We start from the raw sequence: 23,083 nt of genomic DNA, 5'->3' as shown, positions 1-23,083 counted from the left end.
TTGAAATGTCATTCAACAACTGTTACTGAATGCTATTGCTATTTAAAAAGGGCGCCCAAACAAAACTCTACCTTGATCTTGTAAAGAAATGCTACTTAAAAAAGGTGCTACAAACACCCTGCTAACAGGACTGTTAACAAAATTGAGATGCCATAATGCAATGCATTTGAGAAACAGAACAACAACAAAATCATTGCCATTTACATGCAAATTTCGCATTATCATTCTAGTGGGCATGGTCTTTAACTGTAATAAGACTCACAGGCAATTAAAAATCATTATTGTAAATAACAAAGTACTCAAGAATTCACAAAATTCATGATTGTTTTGGCATCAGTGGATATATTTAAGGGTATACTCAACACATCTAAAACACTGCTCAAAGGTTCTTGCAAGGCTATTACAAGTACAATTGATTCGACTTTTTAACAGTGTAACAGAACAGCAAGCCAAGCCCTACCCTACCCTACATGAACTAAAAGGTTTCGAAGAGAACAGCATTAAAACTTCCAATGCATAATCTCATCCTGACGATGCAGAGAATGCTGGAAAAGATTTCACAATACTTGATCCCAAGTTCCTTTGCCCCTCTTTGTATCTTCATATCAGTCAATTTTCACTGAGGAATAGATCTTCCTAACAAACCAGAAACATGCATAGAAACCAATTGTGCCCGTCAAGGCAAAGAAGGCATATGAAACAATTATCATATAACCAAAGTAAAGAATCCCGGAGACGAGCTTTGTGATTTCCAACTTGGTGAAGAAGTAGAAAACAGAGTACAGGAAAAGGTACAAAGCAGAGGAGCCAGCAGTCAGGTAGGATCTCCACCACCAGTGATAGTCCTCACTGCACAACTGGAAGTAGCAGAGCACTATTGTGATCTCTGCACAAGTGATTAGCAGAATAACAAAAACTATGAAGAGGAATCCAAATATATAATAGAACTGGTTCAGCCATATTGACGTCAAGATGAAGAAGAGCTCAATGAAGACAGCCCCAAATGGAAGAATGCCTCCGATCAAGATGGAGAAGACAGGTTTCATGTACCATGCCTGCTCTGGTATCTGCCTAGGAATTTTGTTTGTCTTGACTGGGTCTTCAATTGCTGGCTTTTTGTAGCCCAAATAACTGCCCACAAAGACCAAGGGAACAGATATACCAAACCATAAGCAGACAAGAGCAAACATTGTCCCAAAAGGCACAGCCCCAGAAGATTGTTCTCCCCAAATTAGGGCATTCAGAACAAAGAAGACTGCAAAAAGAATACCAGGGAACATAAATGCAGTTTTTAAGGTGTTCTTCTTCCACTCTGTACCCTTGAACATTTTGTACAATCGAGCTGATGAGTAACCAGCAAATAACCCCATGAAAACCCACAAGAGAACCATAGCTGTCATAAGTCCTCCTCTGTTGGAAGGAGATAAGAACCCTAGCAGTGCAAATATCATTGTCACAAGCGTCATTCCAAGGATCTGAACACCCGTACCAAGATAAACACAAAGTAAACCAGAGTTTACTGGTGCCCTAAAGACATCTCCATGGACAAGTTTCCATCCTGTTTCTTCCTGAGCCTCATCTTGGGTTTCCAACTGATTATAATTTGCAATATCTTTGTATAGAGTCCTCATCATGATCATGGCCACCATCCCAGAAAGGAAGAGGACAATCATCAATGAGTTTATGATGGAAAACCAGTGGATCTGGTCATCATTCATGAGAAGATATGTGTCCCAACGAGACGCCCATTTGATATCACTTTCCTGGATAAACAGCAGCAAGTGTGATGGAACATGTGAAGTATGAAAAATGAGATTGATGAAACAACCAAAAGTCAAGACAGAGATACCCTAATTATTTCAAAAAAAATGAAAGATAGAGATACCTTAAAGGTTACATCATATGTAAACACAACCTCCTTATTTGTGTCTACTTCTTGAGGGACAGTGGTCCCTTGAATCAAATTTTTGGTGTCCTTATTGCATGTTGCCAACTGTGGATTCTTTTCATCCCACTCTTTGTATTCGTGTAAGATACTGTTAGCAACAATGGAATGTATAAGCCAGTGATGACCTTGAGAAAGTAAACCCAGTTACTTAGTGATGCAATCCAAGCAGATACACATAAAGAAAGGAAAAAAGAGAAGACTGAACAACTACAATATCCACTCTTCACCAGCCACTGTTGAGCAGACACAAAAATAGCTCAAAGAAGGCATTTCACCACAAGGGAATAAAGTGGATAGAGATTATGTGAATAGAGCAATACAGCACCTGTTTGGTGTAACCTCAAATCCAACAATTCGGGCAGAATCAGTTTCTGGGTCCCTATGGAACATAACTCGAAAACTCAAATGGTTGTTGATAAAATACTTCTCCTCTTTGCTCTGTAAAACAGACAATTGCCAGAGTTTAATGCCAAAGGAAAATCCTATCATAGCAATTGCTTTTTAAACCATACCCCAGCATAATTCCCTTTGAATCCAACACGGAAACCATGTTCATATGTTGTTGATTGACTTCCATCCCTCCTTTGTCGAAGAACAGCAACTGGGAGATTATCAAGAATCCTGCAGAAGAAAATTGATCAACATTGTGAAAGAGAAACTATGTAAACAGATTGCATTAGATTGCAATATATACACACATATTTTCAGGGAACCAATAACATAAAATAAAACAATGCAGATAAATCATATATCATATATCATATATATATATATATATATATATTCCAAAGATGCAAAGATTGCCAACTACAGTTTAGAGCCATTACTTACATATTAACCCGATATTCATCATCAATTTTTTCCTTGAAATTTTTGGCAGATTCAGCATTAAGTTTTATTCGACATCCTACTTTGCATGGCTGATCCTCCCTCATTTCAAACTGGAACATAATTCATAAACTTAAGACTTGCAAAATAATATAAGAAAATTTAAGGAACAAAAGTCAAAATTTTAGTAAAAATTCAACATTTACCAACTACCATAAATAATGGAAGATAAAGCAAGTGTTCCTTACAGTGTATACTGAATTCTCAATACGGTCACCTCTGAGAACCTCTCCCAAATTTTCTGCACTGTTGACAATCTTAGGCGGCTTACAGTAGTTGAGGTAGTAGTAATCATATGGAAGTTGAGTCTTTGTAGATGACAACTTGTTCACTTTGACAGAAAGTGGGTCGCCCTGCTCAGGAAATGGGATAATTATAGTAACAGATGGAATTACTTAGTGATAAGATGGTAGCTTCATTACTGATCCTAATTAGAAAGAAAAGGGAACAAAGGTTTTGATTGCAACAGTAGTAACAAAGTTAAACAAATGCATTTTTACCTAATCATAAATCAAAATCACATATTGGTCAAGGACACTTCTAGACATACATACAAATAGCTTACACCAGTACAAAAATTCAAGTCAATGTTTAGTTCTTTAAGTTCCTCAAACCATACTACTTCATCTACTTAACTTTCATTGCTGTATTAAGTGGCACCTCTTATCACAAATAAGCAGAAGACTAGGATGGTTAGATATCAGGGGAAAAGGAATAGACTCTATTCCTGCAGCACAGTGCACTCTAATTCGTAGTTTCCAGTTCGTTTTAAATGTCACACAAATCAGAATGAGGCCTTACATTAAACACAACCGGACACTATGTCTAAGATTGGTAGGAGAGAAAATAAAAAGTATAGGAATAAGAAAAGAAAAAAAAAATGATCTTTCCATTATGTGTTTTGTAGAGAATATAAGGAATGTAAGGGGAAAAAAGTAAAACTAATACAGATTTTACTTTGTACACATATGAGCACCCAATTTGCGAGGATTATGATCAATTCATGCGGGAGGAAGATCTGCTCTTCCTAATTTTCTTTCCTCTCATTCTTCTCTCAAACATCTTTTCTCCTTCACCACCTTCCTCTCCAACCAATCAGAGTTTAGAGCATATATTAATATGAAGTTGAAATTCATAAAACTTTAGTAGTTTTCCTGCATAGCTACTTGCACTTTCAAATGCTCAATGAAAAAAGCAATCTCCTAGCATGGAAAAGATGAAAATAAATCTACAGCACATTTGAGATCCCAGATTTACTTTTCAATAGATCAATCACTAAGCATCGCATTTCAATGATCCCGTGCTGGTTATGCTGAGCTGAATATGAATAACCATTTAAAAATGGAAGAAAGAACAATAGTAACAATAGTTTAGCTTTTAGACAACAGCCGCATGCATCAGCTAAATGCTCTTCTCGTTTTCCGATGCCAAATTCGAAGGCGAAAAACACATCATAAAAGAACTTCTAAAGAGATCTTCATGCTATAGCATCCATTCAATTATGGGAAAACTCCACTTTTCGATCACAGCAAACCCAACAAAATACATCAATTAAATGGAAGTATGGAGCTAAACATTCTGAACTATAACTGCCAGCAAGAACAGCAAGTCTAAGGGACGGAAGAACACAAAGATCAAAAAGAAACTCGAATCCCCAGTACGAAAAAAAATTACAACAGATCTACTAAGATTAAAAACTGATATACCAGATCAAACTCCGAAAACCCTAGATCCAACTTTTATCTCACTTAACAGAAGAAATGATCCATAAAATAAAGTAAATTTGAAGAAACCAAAAGACTATAAATCCATAAAGTGAAAAAATGGAAGGGGGCGAGGCATGATAGTAATATGTTTGTCCACAGAGAGAAAAAGAGAGATAAAGGATAAGAGATACCCTTTGAAAATCGCGAGGAGCAACACCAGGGAGATAGAAGGAATGCGCAGTAGATAGATAAAGTAAAGCGAAGAAGAGAGCGATAATCGTTCTGTCACCCATCTTCTTCATCTCCTTTCTCTGGTTCTTCCCTGGTTTGGTTCAATAGAGAGAGAAGGATATCATTTTAATAGCGTTGAGAGTTGAGAGCTTAGACTGGAGACTATTGCCAGTAACTTCGCATTTTTTGCGTAAAAATGCTGTTATTACAAATGGTCATTTACATATACGGCACCGTTTAGTCTCTCTGAATGAAAATATCAATAATCCATTGATATATTTATTTAATGATCTCAAATAAATAAATAAATAAATATATATAGATATATATATATATATATCTATATATTTAATCTCCAACTACTTTGGCTTTCCATATTGCCACTTCATTTACTCTCCAAATTTTATAGAATTTGTTAAATAATTTAAATACTTCATTGAGTTTCTTTTTTTTTTTTTTTAGTTTGGGTAAAGATCAAATAGTTTTATTCATGTGTACTATTTACTTCTATTATTTACTACTTTTCATTTACAATGTTAATTAATTTTAATATTATTTTATATACTTTATAATAAAAGTACCTATGAAATTTAATAACATACAAATTTTAAACTACTTATTCTAAATAAAAATTGAAAGCAAACTTATTCTAACTAATAAAAAAAATCAGTAATCCACAAAATAAAAAAGAACAAGATAGTATAATGGCGAGATATCAATAACTTATTAATTGTGAACTTCGATAATAATATATGACCAAGTTTCATCTTATAACATTAAAGATTTCATCATTGTTATAAAAATTAGTTTCTTTTTTCATAGTCTAACGTAATTCATCATATGTGGTCTTTTCTAATTACCCTCAAATCTAACCATTCTCAGAAGATATCATGATATATAACATAAATAAATATGTAAATGACACTCTAATTTTTTTATGTTAAAACCCAATAGATTGCAAGAACCCTAGATGAATTAACATATTGAAGAGAATTTAATGACACCGAGATTTTTAAATTTTCATCTTGAGAGCATACACAATACTCTTAAAAAAAACTTAGGTAAATCATATTAAACAAAAATGACTATAAATGCCCAATCAATGTTGATGGATGTCGAATCCACTAAAAATAAATTTTTATTCAAATGATATAATAATATTGTAGTAGCGGTGAATAAAGTCGAGTCCACAGAGAACTGAAAACTAATATTCTCTTACAGTAGTTATAAAAGTAAAGACTATAGGTTTTTTTGTCTTAGAATAAGTGATTGAATAATTCAACAAAACTTAAAGCAATTAAAATAGAAAATAATTCAACAAAGTAATGTAATAAAAACCAGTTATGAGGGAGCTTTAGTTAAAGAAGTTATATCAGTTTTAACTTGCAGAATTTATCATTAATGTAAAGGCATTTCTTATCAACTTTCAATAAAATGGTTCTAATTGTTGGAAATGCTGTAACAACTAATATTTCCTTAATCTTATATTAACTAAGAGACGTTTGTTGATTAATTTTTTCTAATAAACAACCCTAGAGTCACTCATACAATTTAATTTACTAACAACATTAAAATTTAGAAAGACTTGATTCTAATCAATGAATTCAACCACGCGGTTAATTCAAACTAGATTATATATCACCTTAGTTTGACACTAATTTACCATTAATATCAAGATAACCGAAATAATTACGTATTTCAGGAGTCTTGAATAGCAATATGTTATCATGTTACGAGCACAACGGATTCAGTTAAACAAATATCAAATGACAATATTGTATGCATAACAAGATATATAAATACTGAAGTTAAGTAAGAATGATAGTACAATAGTTCGACCTCAGAATCCTAAAGCTAAAGCTTCAATTAAATCTCTAACTGAAAATTGTAATGTTTAATCGCTCATGTTGAGCTTGATACACCATAAAAGTGTTTTAAGATTAACTAAAGGAATTATAGAAAGAATGATCGAGGGAGACGAAGTCTGCTACTGGTTTCTAGCTACCGTTCTTTTTTATTTTACGTCCTATTTAAAGGCTGAGGGGATAAGGGTTTCCCCTTTGTGGAGATAAATTTTTCCTCGATGATTTCAATCTTTCTTTCTGCTTTCCAAAATTGCCCATGCTTGATTTAGTTTTACGCCTACAGGTAAAAATGGGATATTCTTTTAAATTTAAAAGAATACTAAAGCATCAGTATTTATTGTTACCACTAGGGTGCAAGCCTTGCCTAAAGATTGTTTGTGCATGATTTGATACTTGTTATTGCTACTAGGGTGTTAACTTTGGCCAAGGATTATTTATGTACGAACTAATATTTCCTGCTGCCACTAGAGTGCAAGGCTTGCTTGAAGCTTGGTTGTACGCGAACTAAGATCTGCTGCCCCTGCTAAGGTGTAAGTCTTGCCCAAGGCTTATACTTGAACTAATGACTTCTTCTACACAAATCCAACTCTACTGTACTACTTTTCTGAATTTAAGTCTTATCTCTCAATCTGCATCAAAATAAGTAAAATTGCCTAAGTTAGACAATAAATAACTCAATTATGCATTCAAAATAAGTGATAAAGATGTTATTTATGCGTACTATCATAATGCACTTATGAGCTTACAAAAGAAACAATTAAAATTTTTCTAAGTTCCATTTGATTATAAATTTGATCCCAACTATAATTTATTAAATGACAACCTAACAACCTTACCTCAGATACTCAAGCCGAACTTATTGCCACTTAGATGCACGATTCACAAAATGCAAACTCCATGTATTTTTTTTGTGGTGATCTCATAAGTAAAATAAGACATAATGGACATGGTGATACATTATCCTACATATTATATTTTCTTGCAAACTTCATATCCCAAAAGACTAAAATAAAAAAAATAATGTAACGACTCTAGAAATATCTAAAGAAAATAAATGATAATTAAAGTGCAGAAGCGAAATAAATGTTTAAGGTTTACACTAATTACACAATAACTTAAAGTACCAATTAATGTTACGAAATTCACTCTTTTGAAAGAAACATAAAGAAATAAGGAAATAAATAAAAAATAAAGAAAACTAGTATTTTACTTGCAACCCTCTTGCGGATCGGGCTCTGGATCCTGATCACCTTTATATAAAATAGTTAAATAAGGGATGTGCTACACTAACCCAGTAAGAATATCACACTATATCATCGGCACAGAAATAAAAGTTGGTAGAAAAAAATAAAAAAAACAATTAATAGAGCCCAAAATTAAGCAAATTAATCTATCAATAATAAAACCATTTATCGTCTACTTACCGTAGTGAGATTTATAGAAAATAACCTATAGAAACAATAACATTATATATATCATGATTCCGTATATAATTGGCAACATAACACATATTATACTTTCATATACAAATCATCAAAGAACAATTGCCCATTTTTTCACCAGCCTGCTGGTATCCATAGGGTTTATAGGGATGTCCCCACTATGCATGAACCTCTTCCTTTAACATTCTCAATTACGAGCTGTCTCATACCCCGTCTGGTATGAGCTTCAAATTACCAAACCTCAATACCTCATCTGGTATGAGTGTGAAACGGACCGTCTTCATACCCCGTCCGATATGAGTACCAAGTTACTAAGTCTCCATACCCTGTGTGGTATGAGACACGTTCATGGTAAGGTTTCTTGTGTACTCATTCTGTCCACCATCTCCCAGGATGTCCAGTAAGGCTGCTGTTTAATCTAGTCACTTAATCATACAAGTTTTTCATTTACCTTTAACCTCCAGTTTTTCAATTCAACCATAAACACGTAAAACAATAATACATATATTCAAAGCTATAAAATAAATCAATAAGGCACTATCACGCATTTAAATTATAAAACCAATCAATATAAATCAACAGAGAATAATTTCCAGTTCTGACTCCATTAGCAATCCGTAATTAATCATGAACATTTTTTAAATTGTACAAAATACCGTATTTATCGTTAATTAGACTTCAATTCTATAACAGAGAATAAGGTGAGAGATTCTTACTCAATTTGATACCTGAAAGGCTAAACTATTGACTACGCCCACTAGCGGTCCCTGGGTTCTCTGAATTTTTCTTCGGGAATTAAAACGTGCTATAAGTACCTATAAATGTCCCAAACAAATCCTAAATCAGTCTCAAGGCCCATTTTGTCCAATTTTGGAATTCCAGCATGGCGGCTCCGCCGTGCTCTGGCGATAGGCAGTGGCAGTTCGCCTCAGCTCGGCTGTTTTTTGCCGAATTTGGCCGATTTCGCATCAATTCCTATGAGAAAACATGTTAAAGGGCCTTGGTTGGCCAAAAAAACACAAATAAACTAAAACCTACCGGCGACATGGCTCTCTAATGCGGCAGCTCCTCCAGCTCACGTTGTGGTTTGGTGTTTTGCTCCGGTTAACCTGTAGAGGAGGAAACGGTGATCATAATGATGAAAAAATTACACAAAACAGGAATTGAGAAGGGACTCATCGGAGGCGTTTTGTGAAATTCTTCGCGATGGTGCCGCCGGGCTTTGCCCATATTTTTGGGCCAATCGGCCAGTTCTTTTACTCTGATTTGGCCATGAGTGTATATAAAATTAAATTCTGAGCAAAATTTTTTTTTTATCTCTTTTGGCGGTCAAAAAGGGCTCTAGCACGGCAGCAGGTGGCGACGGTCTCCTTCTTGGCGGCTGAGTCTTCTTTTCTGGCGAGGGGGTTTGGCGATTAAGGTTAGGGTTTGGTGTGGATGAGGGTTATTTATATCCATATGCTTTTGGTCTAGACCATCCATCGCGTTTGATCTAGACTATCCAATCGCAATTAAATAGAGAATGAATCTATATCATTCATCGCGATCCAATATGGGCCGTTCATTGCGATCTAATCTGAACCGTCCGATTACATTTGGGGAGGGAACACATCTGGGTCGTTCATGCGTGGGAAATGGATCTGAGCCACTTGATCGCGGGCACACGGATCACCTGCGCGACCTCTCGCATGGCACCACGTCAGTGTCCGCTGCCACACGGCGCGTTCTGGTTCGTCGGGGCTGCTGACTAGGCATCCTACGTGGCAAAACTTCTTTAAATTATATTTTGACCCCTAATTTTTGATTTTTCTTTAAAAAATACTCTAATAACCCAAAATTTCACCTATTTTTTCCGAAATTATTTTTAATTTAATCCTTCATCAATTTTACTTCATTTTTACTCTAAATTAAAATTAAAAAACATGAAACATTAAGAAATTATATTTATGAATAAATCTTAAATTACATTAAAAATTAATTTAGGGTATTACAAATAATGTTGTAACGATCTAGAACTTGAAAGAAAATAAATTATAAATTAAGTGCGGAAGCAAAATAATAGCATTAGAGTTTATATTCCTTACACAATAATTCAGAATACCCAATAGGGTTACGAGAATAACCATTCTAAAGGAACAACAAATAATCAAAGAAATAAATAAAAAGTAAACAATTAAATATCCTATTTGCAACCCTCTTGTGGATCGGGATCTGAATCTTAATTCTCTTAATATGAAATGGTTAATGAAAGAGTGAGCTACACTAGCCTATCTAGAATGTCACACTACTCACCAATACAGAAATGAATGTAACGGCCCCGGAAATTTAAAATGAAATATGTGTATTAAAAATGTCAAATGCGGAAGCGAAGTCAAAATTTCGATTAACATCCCTTACACTAAAAACCAAAAACGTGCTCAAAATATAAAAGATCAAACTAACTAAAAGAGAAACTCGAAAGTAAAAGCTATGAATATGATTATGGAGTCTTTAGGCGTCCCCTTCGTCGTCTTCCTGCGGAACGGGCTCGGGAACAATGTCTTCTTGATCTGAAATAATTAAATAAGGAATGAGCTACACTAGCCCAGTAAAGATATCACGATATCTCACCGTCACGGAGGTAAAGGTGGGTAGAAAACACAAAAAGACCAATGGAGCATGATTTACAACAAATCCTTTTATCAATAATAGAACCTTTACCATCCATTTACCTCGGTGAAATTCATAAAACAATATACGAAAGCAATAACATTATCATCATCATGAAATCATATAAACTGTATAACATAATACTTATCACGCCTTTTGTAATTTAATCATTACACAATATATTTTTCCTCTTTTACCAGCCTACTAGTATCCATGGGGATCCATAGGGGTCCTGCTACCTGTAAACCCTTAACACTTGTAATCAGATTCCAGGGCCGTCCCCATACCCCGTCCGGTATGGGCGCCAAAACTATAAACCTCAATACTCCGTCCGGTATGAGGGTGAAACGGGCCGTCCTCATACCTCGTCCGGTATGGGCGCCAAAACACATAGGGTCTCCATACCCCGTCCGGTATGAGAGACCACAATCCCGGTAGGGTTCCCTACAGACCCGGTCCGTCCACCATCTCCCAAGATATCTAGTCAGGTTGATCACATTATACAATTATCAATTTACATAACCTTTCATTCCCCTTTTCCTCAGTCAGCATCATCAATTCACACGCAAACAAGCAAAACAGTAAATTATGTCAAATAAGACAACATACAGCATCGGTTTCTCGGTCATTCAACCCATAATCAATAAAACAGTAAAATATGCACACGAAACAATGAAATAAAAACATCAGACCTCATACTGCATTTAAAACTGCAAAATATGCCAAATAACAATTAACCGACCAACACACTAGACTCGGGCTCCATTGGCGACCTTAAGCAATTTCACACATTTGTTGATTCAAGAATTTCCATTTTATCATTATTGAACTTTAATACCGTGATAGGAAATAGGGTGAGAGGTTCTTACTCGTTTCGGGGTCCGAACACGGCTTCACAGTGCGCCTACAGGCTGTCCCTAATTTTTCCTGAATTTTTCCCGGGGAACTGAAACGCACTACTGGTACCTGCACGTGTTCCAAAAAAATCACAAATTAGGCCCAGGGCCCCTTTCGGCCAATATCATAATTCTGGCACGGCGGCTCCGCCGTGCTCCGGTGACGGCGCCGCCGCTTGCGGCGGCGATTCGCATCGGGTTGGCCGTTTTCGGCCGGTTCCAGTTGAATTTGGCCACACTTGCATCGGTCCATGTGATAAAACAACCCTAGGGCCCTCGGGGGGCCAAAAAAATACGGAAAACTGAAGCTTACCGGCGGCGGTGCTCTCGGGTGCGGCGGCTCTCCGGTGAGGTTCGTGTTTTGGTGATTTGAGTCCGATCAACCTGTAGGAAAAGAATGGTGATCACGGTGATATAAAGATTGCATCAAACGGAGGCCGGGAAGGGCCTCATCGGAGGCAAGAATCGAGGAGGGGCGCGGCGGCGCCGTTGGGTTTCGGCCGTTTGGCTGGGATTTTGGCTCCGATTTGGCCACAGGGGAAATCAGCGTGGAAAAATGAGTCGGGAGTATGAAATTTACCTCGATCGGCGGTCAGAAATCTCCCCGATACGGCGGCGGGTGGCGGCGGCCGGCTTCTCCGGTGTCTGGTTCGTCTTCTCTGGCGAGGGCAGGCGGCTAGGGTTTTTGTGGTTAGGTGTGGGGGTTCTATTTATACCCTTTTGCCTTTTGATCTCAGCCGTCCATTTTGATTTAATCTGAGCCGTCCGTTTTTGATTGAATCTGGGCCGTCCGTGCGATTGCATCTGGCCGTCCGTGCGCACGCTTGATCTGGGCCGTTCGATCGCGCGTACGCAGATCGCCAACGTGGCCCGTCCCTAGGTCGACGTGGTCTTGCCACGTGGCAGGTCCTGGTTGGCCAGGACTGCTGACTGGGCCTGCTGACGTGGCTGCTGACGTGGCGCTCTTTTTTTTTTAAATAAATTTAATAAAAATAATTAATAGGAAAATTACAAAAATACCCATGTTTGGGCGTTACAATGAAGGTTGGTAAAAATTATGAAAACAATTAATAGAGCTCTTATCTTAAGTAAATTTATTCATCATAAGTAAAATAATTTATTATTCACTTATCGTAGCGACATTTTCAAAATTGACCTATAGAGGCAATAACACAAATAATATCATAATCTGATATTCAATTAACCAGAACAACAATTTTTTCTTTTTATCTGCCTACTGGTATCCATGGAGGTCTATAGGGATGTCCCACTACGCATGAACCCTTATTCAACATTTTCAGTTAATTGACCGTCCTCATACCCCGTCTGATATGAGCGCAAAAAATAATATCCATTAATACCCCGTCTGATATGAGTGCAAAAAATAATATCCCTCAATACCTCGTCCGATATGAGGGTGAAACAGGCCGACCTTATATCCCATCCAGTATGAGCGCCAAAATACCAATCCTCCATACTCCATCCGGTATGAGGCAATGTTCACGGTAGGGTTCCCTATGTACCTGGTCTGTCCACTATCTACCAGGATATCTAGTAAGGCTACTATTTATTCACTCACTTAATCAAACAATTTTTCGTTTACATTTAATTTCTAGGTTCACAATTTAACTGTAAATAATACAAAACAAGCAATACATGTGTCAAGAAAGTACAACTGAATTATCATACCAACTCCAGCGTAATATTATGCATTTAAAACAGTAAAATCAATCAAACATGATCAACAGTGAATAATAACCAATTATGGCTCCATGAATAATCTGTGATTAATTATCGAGATTTTCTAAGTTGTACAAAATACCACATTATTTATAATTAAACTTCAATTCCATAATAAAAAATAGGATGAGAGATTCTTATTCGAATCAATATCCGAAACGCTAAACTTTCAGCTGCGCCTATTGTCGGTCCTCAGGTTTTTTGAATTTTTCTTTGGAGATTAAAATACGCTCAAAATACCTAAAAATACCCCAAAAAATCCAAAACTGGTGTTATAAATCCTTTCCGGCCAATTTTAGGATTTCGGCTCAGTGGTAGTTTGCCTCAGGCTGGCCATTTTCGGCCAGTTTTAACCAATTTCGGTCGGTTTTGTACTCATCCTTACAAGAAAATACGTTAAGGGTCCTCGGTTGGCCGAAAAAAGTTAAAAAATAGAAGCTTATCGGCGGCGGTGTTTTTCGTTGCAGCGGCTCCACCGGCTCACCTTTGTAGTTATGCGTTTTTCTTTGGTCAACTTGTGGGAATAAAATGGTGAATACAATGGTAGAAAAATTGTACGAAACAGCAATCGAAAAGGGACTCATCGGAGGCAGTTTTTGATTTTTTTCGTGGTGATGCCGCCACAGTTTTCGGCTCATCTGCCAGTCCTTTTGCTCCGATTTTGCTATGGGGGTATTCAAAATCAAATTTCGAGCAATTGGAAGAATTTTTTACCTTTTTTGGCGGTCGAAAATTGTTCTGGCACAATGGTCAGCTCCCTTCCCAGCGACTGGTTCTTCTTCTCTAATTTTTTTGGGGGGGGGGGGGGGGGGGGGGGCAGGGGGCTGGCGGCTAAGGTTAGGGTTTAGTGTGAAGTAAGGTATTTATATCAGTCTCCTTTTTATTTGACTGTCCATCACGTTTGATCTGAACCGTCCGATCGCGTTTAAATAGAAAATAAATCTGAACCGTCCATCGCGATTTGATTTGGACCGTATGACCGTGTTTAAAGAGGGAGTGAATTTGGACCGTCCGATCACAGGTATGTGGGTTGCCAGCGTGGCCTCCTGCGTGGCACCGCGTCAGCATGCCTTTCCACACGACGCACTTCGGTTCGTCGGGACTGCTGACTGGGCGATCCTACGTGACACATTTTTTCAAAATTATTTTCAATTTCATCCTCCACCTATTTTTCTTAATTTTTTATATTAAATAAAAATTCATAAATTTAAAAATTATATTTTATACATTAATTTTAAATATTTTAAAATTAATTTCGGTTATTACAAATGTTTAAAGAAATGGAAGAAAAGGCCTGTGACATCTAAATTATACTTTTTTTTATCTTAAAGAGAAATTAGTGAGAGTTATAGGCCTAAGTATTCGAGCAATAAAATTTAGATTGTTGTGACCCCTACAATAGCTTAATGTTCACAAAAGTAGAACTAATTCTAGCTTTTTTAGCATGTTAATGAGTGAGATCAAATTTTACACTGCTATTCTAGGATCTCTTCCTTGGGTCATTAAATTAATCAATCATCTATTATATCTGCATCAAATAATTATTCACTCAATTTAATAAGTTTATGCTCAAGCAATTACCAAGAATAATATGATATTTAATAAACAAAATTCACATAGATGATATACTCCAAAGGGCATCCAATGATTAAACTACCATTTTAGTATTTTTCACGACATGTATTCTTACAACTAGTTTATACCTTTATTGTACTAGACAACAAAAAAACATGTAGTCAAACAATAAAATGAATACATTAAAAAAAAAAAACTAAAAAGGCCATGGCTAATAGGAATTGAATAAAAAAAGAAGGTGATCAGATTGCCTACTTTGACTTTAATAAGTATCATGCCTAAATTTTTAATCATGCTCGAACTAAAATCTTAGGCAACCATAATTCATAGTCATTATGTTTTACCTTTAGGCATTTCCAATATGCACACATGACGATGCAGAAAGGTATTACATGGTGACTAAAGTAATAACACCCAATATTCAACTTCTTATGTTTCAAAATACCAATAACTACTAAATAATGATTTGGTCCATATACTATTTTTTTTTTCAATTACTCTATACCTCAATTTTTGATCAAATTAGTCCTTATTTTCTAAATTTTCAATTTAGTCCATCCCTATTATCAACCATTAATATTGTTAAGTCAGGTATCATGTGTCGAGTTTGACAATACATGACACATTCTTATTGGTATACGTGTAAGACAATAACACATTATATATTATGTAATATTTGACATGATATTAACATAACTTCATGATATAGTAAGATTTTTAAGGATATTTCACGCGTCTAAGTATTCTTAACAATTGCATTCCATGAAATTTTTATATTCAATTTTATTTATAAAATTGGATATAATCTTGTGTTAACTCAATAAACTATGAATTATCGAGTTAACTTAAACGAAATAATACATCAAAAAACCTTTGTACCGTTCAAAAAATTCCAAATCATCCTTTGCACTATTTTTCATTTTGAATACAAACTAAACTCTTGAAATTTATCAGAATATATACTTATCACTAACGGTGTATTTAACATTATTAGATAGTTAGACCATGTAGAAAACAATATCCCGCGTTGGCATCAAGTTCTAAATATGTTGTTTAGTGTTGCAGTGAAATAGTCTCTACTTCACATTTTTCTTTCTTTTTCTTTCATTTTATTTATCTTCAAAAAGTTACAAAGTAAATATAAATTTATATAAAACGAACAAAAATACAAAATAATAAGAAAATCTCTCAATGTTCATACAGATTAAATATTTTTTAATCCCCATTTAAGTACCATCCCTCAATTCAATGACATCTTAAAATACATCGATACATAATAGTATATCAGCAATTGTAGAACCAATCACTTAGTTGCCACGTGGACATGACTTCTAATATGTTGGCATATGTCTAACAATGTTAGACACACTGATAGTAGTAATGAACTATTTGGACAAAATTTGAAAATATAACTTGCATCTAATCCAAAAAATTGAGAAAAAACAAATTTGAATTTTTGTGAATAATACAATAGCTATTTATGTATTATCCCTAAAGTAAGCATGTTACTTTCAAACAAGTCAACACAAAGAATTACTCTTTGCGATGGTGCAGAAAGTTCAGATGTGCAATTACAACACAAGCATTATATGAGTATTACATGAGATTTTTCTTTTGATACAATATAACTTATAGTATTACAAGAATCTTAGTGTAATTACAACATACTTATTACGTGAATGTTGGAATAATATCATTCTCTTAGTATAATAAAACTTATGGTAGTAGAATAATATTAAAATCTCATGAAATGCTTTATTATTCCACTGTGCTAGTCTTAACTATTTGTTAATACTTTATACCTTTTTTTTTTGTTGTAAATCAATATTTAAATGGAGTTTTTTATTTTTATTTTTATGTATGTCTAGCTTCGATTAAAGTTCAATTTTTATATCACATCACATGCATACATTGATATAATTACTCATTTCGTGTGTAAAATAAGTACGATGATTATGAACTCTTTAATATAGTTTAATTGAGTCAAACTAAAATAATAATAATAAAATATAAGTAAGTAATTCATATTAATACATTCTTTTTATTTATTTATTTTTTATTTTTTCACATCGCATGCCATCTTTCATTTCATATGTTGAAATATAAATATATTGTAAACAAATCTTGATTGATAGTGTAAACGAGGTTAATACGAGAAAATAACTTTTACAAACTTTAAATAAAATGAAAAACAAAGGGAAAAAAAAGGGAAGAAAATAGGAAAATACAAATCAAATTCATCTAACATATGTTTTATTTCACATTCATCTCTCATGTAATTGATTTCAATAAATTAAAATGACCAAATAATTTAGTCAAATGTCACATTTACAATGACAAAGTCAATAAAATATGGTTGTGTACATTTTTCTATTGGATTTTATTATAGACATTTAAAAGAAACTATGCATAATTCTGGCTATAACGATAGATACTTAGCTTTAGTTAACATATATATATATATATATATATATATATATATTTGGTAGTCCTTTTTCTCAACTATGATATCCTCTTGTTTGCTCTAATAAGCACCATAAATTCTTTTCATTTTTCATACACAATTACAAAGTTAAACTTAGATTTATATGCTATTAGTTCTATTTCCTTTTTTTTTTTTTCTTTTTGAAAGAAATATGAAGTAATATATAAGAGTTTTGTAATTTTTTCTTAAGACAGTGTGAATAATAACATTCGAAATTAAATCGTTATACTTGCCAAAAAAAAAAGGGTTAATGGAAATTATCTGATGGACGGAGATGAAAAAGAAGACCCAGAATTTTGTGAACAATGGAGGAGTTGGACTTATTAATTCTGGAACATGTAAAAATGATTCTCTGAAATCTTCCTGTTTTCGACATTTTGTTTCTTACTTCAGTCGAGTTTCACGCCACTTTAGTAAAACCCATCCGGTACTTCCAAAATTCCTCCCCAAAATAAACACGACAAGACCATCCCGCCTGCAAATCGAAGTTTAGATTTCCACGGAAGTCGAAGGCGAAGACGGCTCAAAGACCCTGATAAAACCAAATTGTAAGACCGTATTTGGAAGAGGAACAAGTAACCGGATAGTGTCTCGACATCACGTGTTGTTCGAGCTCGAAACGCCGGTTGACAGCCCCGAGACCCAACCAGAGCTTAGGGTCTCTTTCCAGGTTCTGGGGAAGAATCCTGTGTGGGTAAGGAGGAAAAGCAACGGAGAGATTGAAATTTTCAAGAAATTCGACAAGGGCGAAGCGACCGCCGGTGATTCCTTGTGCTTTTTTGGTAAAACCCCCCGTGTGTTTTACTTTGAAGAGATGCCAAAATGAACCTGAAATTGGGGACAGAAGTGTTTCGGAGAAAGAGAGTGGATTGAACAGTGTAGATATATCAGACATTGATCCTGTTAAAGGTATTCTTTCATCTTCATTTACATAATATTTCTTTCATCTCTGTTTGATTGATGCGAAAACGTGTTTAGGCCTCTTGGTTTTTTACTCCTTTTCCACTCAACTTGTCTGCTTTTTATTTGTCAGTTTCATCTGATTATTTTCTTTCACCGATCATCGCTCATGTAGTTAGTGATATTATTTATTTCGTTAACTTAGGCTGCTATCCTTAATACGTCACTTGCATAGTTTTTCTCTTTGATACCAATGTAATTCCAAAAATATCCAGATAAATCTATTAATAACTGAGTCTTGATCCTTGAACAGTTACGTACTATTTTGAGCTGAAGCTGTGAAATTCATTACGTATTTGTTTGAATGATTAATATAGCTGGAATTCTTATTTTACCAGTCAAGTCTATTAATTCATCTGTTGGCATGTAATTGCGGGAGTTTCAGAGTTTGGATTTATTGTGATGGGGAAAGAGTTTGATCAGTATCCAAAGCAAAGGATCCGTGATATGAAGCATTGGGACTGGTTCCTTGAAGAAGCTAGGGAAGATAGTGAGGATGATGAAAGGAGGAAGGGTGGAAGGAAGAAGAAAAGAAAGAATGAAGAGAATGGTGTTGATGATGATTGAAGAGCCGAGAGTGATGATGAGGAGAGGTTAATTGCGAAAACGAGAAAGAGTTTCAAGACCGGTGTCCTCGACAAGATCAAAGGACAAGAATAACAAACAAAGAGAAGATACCAAAAATCCACCTGTTGGAAGGAGAGGTAGCAATGCAGAGGAAGATGATGGAAGGGAAGACGAAGATACATTGGGAGGATTTATTGTAGGTGATGACAGACGTGAAGATGGAAAAAGAAGTAAGCAGTGAAGAAGAAGAAGAAGAAGAAGAAGAAGAAGATGATGATGATGATGATAAGTAGGCTAAGAAGGTACATGGACGAGGGATGGTTAAAGGTACATCTGTAATATGTAACATTATTACCGATAGAGTTATGATGTTTTTAATTTAAGGGTGCGGTGCTAACAATTTGAGTAATAGGGTGTCTAAACAGATGCAAAAAACACTGTAATACTTGGAAATGGTAAATGGCCTTAGTTCATGATATTTGGCCTCTTAAAATGTGAAAAGAGAATGAATCACCCATTTATTAGTAGTGGAATCAACGAGCATGTATGTGATAAGGTTACAAGTGTGAGTGGGTGAACTTTGTAGGTTCAAAAATATATAAATGTGTCAATTGATACGAGCTTTCTTCATGCTCCAAGCATTCAACTGGGCAATACTCACACTTTGAGTTCCATTGTTGAAAGCATAGAGACGAGCAGCGTTGTCGTCGATCGTCAAAGTTGGATAGACCCGGGATGTTATGCAAGCCTTGCCTTTCCCACCAAAGCTCTCCACTATGGAGTGATCAATCTGTGATACCACTCACATTGTCAATTCCCAATCTAACATTAGAATAAATTCTTGTATCCTAAACTGATCCCCTTATCACTTGATAATAAACTCAATAATCCTTATCATCAAAGATTTTTTTTTTTTTTTTACACAAGTCAACTGAATATTACTCTATTCAATTATTTTGTTGGAAAACACCCTTTTCCTCAAATTGAATAGTAAATACACATTTTAAAGTGAAAAACAGTGAAAAGGAAAAAGAATAAAAACAGAAAGTTGGTAACTACCATCATTTGGTCACCATAAACTAAAAGTAAATAGTGAAGAAAAAAAGATAGTAATTTAAGATAAGGTACCGTGTGGTGTTTGGAATTTAAATAAACTCCGTGCATTTCTTTCTTAAATAGAGACGAGTATGGTCTTGTTTGGAATTTTGTGTTATAGGTAAATGGACATACTTTTATTTGGTTCTGAAATGTAAACTCACCAAAGTCCTGAGCGTCAATTTTTGACCAAGTGGGTCGACATTAACAAAAGCTCCATAGCTGGTTTTATCATTACCTTCATTTAAGGAAGACCTGTACTACACCCATAATAACACCCACCTTCAGTTTTGTTTATCAATTATGGGAAAATATAATTTGCATATTCAACAATTTTTTTTTTAAAAAAATATATATATATATATATATTTGTGACCTGCTTTGATCGCTGCACATCAAAACGACGTATTTGTGATGCGTTTTGAAAATTCTGAAGAACACTGCTGTGTATTCTTCCAATCCCTTCGAAGCAAGAACCAGCAACCCAAACGGACCCAACCCACCTCTCACTGATGCACCTTTCTCCTTACATAACTCCTGTGGGTTCCTCCACCTTCCCTCCATCTCCTCCGCATTCTCCAACCCACTAACCTCAAATGAAACCTCTACATCCGCCTGTACAGATTTTACACCACCAACTTCAATTACTGATCCTCCTTTCACCACTTTTTTCGCTATACTTACTCTTTTGTAACGCAGTGCTTCAATTTCTGCTATTGGCCATTGAATCAACTGCTTCCCCGACTTTTCCAGCCAAATCTTTCTGGGAACCGCCTGCAACAATCCATCCGCCAATTTGCATATATAAATTATATAGCTTGTCATTAAAGAGAAAAATTTTCTTTTTAATTAATCATTTACCTGAACTCCAGACCATCCCTTCTTAATATCATCGGCCTCGCTTGACGATTCGTTTATCCAGCCCCATAAGATTCTCCGTCCTTTAATACTGTCGAAAAATGTCTTCGACGCATAAAACTTGCCATAATCGTACCTTAAACCCGAATCTCCCTCCACCGATCCCTTATCCGGGATATATATGTCCTTCACTTGATCATATCTTCCTATGGTGTAATATTCGTGTTTGGTGTCGTCTAAGCTCGCTTTCAGAACGTGTTTAACGCCGTCTCGTATCACCAACGACGTGCCGATCCCGTTGCTGTTTTTAATGGAGACAGGGAAGAAGTCCGGGCACTCCCACATTCCGGTGTTGTCGGCGAAATGTAAAGGTTGCGGTGATTTTATCCAACGAACAAAATCTTTGCTGGTGTAGAGAATTGCTAATCCTCGGCGGTTTATTTTGCTGCCAATAATGACCCGCCATTTTCTATCTGGGCCGAGCCAGGCTGTGGTTGGGTCCCTAAATGAGCTCGAGTTGATCTGGTTCATGGCGTTGGGTGCCATCAGGGGGTTCTTGGGTGACTTGACCCATTCTCTCAGAAAGGGGTCGGAGAGGTTCTTGGGTACTGCTAGATTTTGGACTTGCATGTTTTCGGGGTCAATTCCGGTGTAGAGAATGGCTGGTTTTTGTCCAGGAAGGATGGTGGTGGAACCAGACCAACAGCCGTTGACATCAGCCGGTTGAGTTGGGAAGATGGCAGGATCATGGGGGATCCAGTTCACAAGATCAGCTGATGTAGAGTGAGCCCAAACAATGTTGCCCCACACTGCTCCATTTGGGTTCCATTGGTAAAAGAGGTGATATATTCCCTTGTACACCATTGGTCCTGCAACATAATTTCATCAACCTCACACTCCATTAAACTCTAGCTCTGTTCTTGGTTAGCAAATTACATTTTTTTTTTTTAGTAATGATTGATTACATTTCTCAAAGTAGTTTCGTATCATAACATTAAAAACTAAAAGAAGAGAGAAGATGAAGTAAACTAACCATTGGGATCTGCACATCCATTTCCCCGAGTTGGTCGGCAAATACCAGAAGAAGCCCAAGAAGCAACTGTTAAAGATGTTGAATAAAAGAAAAAGACTTGAAAGAAAAACAGAGAGAAGAGAAGTAATTACCATTCATCCAATTTTTTGGAGGCTGAAAATGGAAAGAAGTTCTGTAAGGTTGATTTGAAGAAGAGGAAAGAGTGGAAGATTCAAGGGTCTGAAGTCTGTTGTAAACATGGTGTGAAGCTTGAAGCTCCACAAATCCATGACCCAGAAGTAGAGAAAACAGCAACAACATCTCGGCAGCAGAGATCCTAGCCATGGTTGCTTAGTTAGGAGAGGAGACGACGACCAAGACAATACTAACTGGTATTTATAGGAGAAATCATATTTTTTAAAAGTAATACTGCAGGAAAAAAAGGTGTCATGTCAGAGTTCCAGTGCTGAAAAGTCAATGAACCATTAGCTCCTACAGAATCTAAACATTGATTTTGAAATCTAACTTAAAGTTATTCCCAAGGCTAAACGTGAAGTGTGATTAAATCATTAAAGAAAAGAACAGGACGAAACGAGGGAGATGAGAAGAAGATGGTTTAGGCTGCTTAATCATACAAATAAGAAAGAATGGTTCCCATGCTCTATTACCAGACAAACAGCATCTTTCATAATTTATGATCGCTTTTATTATACTTTAAAAAAAAAAAAAAAAAATTCTGTATGTACTAATTATAATAATTAAATAATCGTAAATGAATTGTCATCTCTCCGCGTAATTACCAAAGACAAGTCAAGTCTATCTTTATGAGTAAAGAATATTATTCAAAGCGTGGATTTAGAATTTGAGGAAAACAAAACTTTTACGCCTTTGAATACATACTTCATTTTTCATTCTCACTCAAAAATAATGAAAAATATTACGTTAAACAAATGGTTTATTGTAAATTTTTTTTTTAATATAATATGATATGTATATTTTTTTTTATATTAAATAAAAGTTAAAACTTTATATTATTATTATTTTGTAACTTGATGCTGTTTTGTAATCTTTTAAGAAAGATTAAAATGGCTACTCCTTTAATCCTGGAAAGGCTTAATTTTCACATATCCAACAAAAAGGCGACACCTTTAAGAAGCTTACTTGTA

The 23,083-nt window shown here is 35.5% G+C and overlaps 3 protein-coding genes across 4 annotated transcripts; 1 reads left to right on the top strand and 2 right to left on the bottom strand.

Moving 5' to 3' along the window:
• Positions 1-268: 268 nt before the first annotated feature.
• On the bottom strand, positions 269-4,952 carry TMN7 (transmembrane nine 7). Its single transcript, XM_022047178.2, has 7 exons — positions 4,734-4,952; positions 3,025-3,189; positions 2,780-2,889; positions 2,461-2,569; positions 2,274-2,386; positions 1,886-2,036; positions 269-1,763 (listed from the first exon to the last, which is right to left on the bottom strand). Exons 1-7 carry the CDS (start codon positions 4,842-4,844, stop codon positions 606-608), a joined length of 1,917 nt encoding a protein of 638 aa, XP_021902870.1. The 5' UTR covers positions 4,845-4,952; the 3' UTR covers positions 269-605.
• Positions 4,953-17,699: 12,747 nt separating this feature from the next.
• Positions 17,700-19,430, top strand: LOC110818454 (SMAD/FHA domain-containing protein). The gene is given in 6 exon segments (XM_088219105.1): positions 17,700-17,822; positions 17,919-18,215; positions 18,217-18,334; positions 18,771-18,999; positions 19,001-19,159; positions 19,161-19,430. Coding segments are annotated over 6 exon segments (1,011 nt in total). The 3' UTR covers positions 19,246-19,430.
• A 15-nt stretch (positions 19,431-19,445) lies between these two features.
• Positions 19,446-22,525, bottom strand: ATBFRUCT1 (Glycosyl hydrolases family 32 protein). Of its 2 annotated transcripts, none has more exons than XM_088218207.1 (6): positions 22,070-22,525; positions 21,939-22,004; positions 20,909-21,774; positions 20,424-20,821; positions 20,212-20,302; positions 19,446-19,742 (listed from the first exon to the last, which is right to left on the bottom strand). In XM_088218207.1, the coding sequence occupies exons 1-6, from the start codon at positions 22,260-22,262 to the stop codon at positions 19,560-19,562; spliced, it is 1,797 nt and encodes a 598-aa protein (XP_088074333.1). In that variant the 5' UTR covers positions 22,263-22,525; the 3' UTR covers positions 19,446-19,559. The 2 variants fall into 2 exon arrangements, with proteins under 2 accessions (XP_088074333.1, XP_021902890.2); XM_022047198.2 differs by having other exon boundaries at positions 21,939-21,947; positions 22,070-22,524.
• Between the last annotated feature and the right edge of the window lie 558 nt (positions 22,526-23,083).

Source organism: Carica papaya, chromosome 4 (assembly GCF_054855325.1).
Source record: "Carica papaya isolate Zhongbai chromosome 4, ASM5485532v1, whole genome shotgun sequence".
Lineage (NCBI taxonomy): Eukaryota > Viridiplantae > Streptophyta > Magnoliopsida > Brassicales > Caricaceae > Carica > Carica papaya.
This window is presented reverse-complemented; position numbering and strand designations above follow the sequence as displayed.

Coding starts and splice junctions, on each gene's coding strand:
- TMN7 (XM_022047178.2), bottom strand. CDS start 4,844: ATGAAGAAGATGGGTGACAGAACGATTATCGCTCTCTTCTTCGCTTTA. Junction 2,570..2,779: donor GATGAATATCGGGTTAATAT/GTAAGTAATGGC, acceptor TTTCTTCTGCAG/GATTCTTGATAATCTCCCAG. Junction 1,764..1,885: donor CATATGATGTAACCTTTAAG/GTATCTCTATCT, acceptor CTGTTTATCCAG/GAAAGTGATATCAAATGGGC.
- ATBFRUCT1 (XM_088218207.1), bottom strand. CDS start 22,262: ATGGCTAGGATCTCTGCTGCCGAGATGTTGTTGCTGTTTTCTCTACTT. Junction 21,775..21,938: donor TGGATGTGCAGATCCCAATG/GTTAGTTTACTT, acceptor ATTATGTTGCAG/GACCAATGGTGTACAAGGGA. Junction 20,303..20,423: donor ATGTGCAGCGATCAAAGCAG/GTCACAAATATA, acceptor GGTGTAGTACAG/GTCTTCCTTAAATGAAGGTA.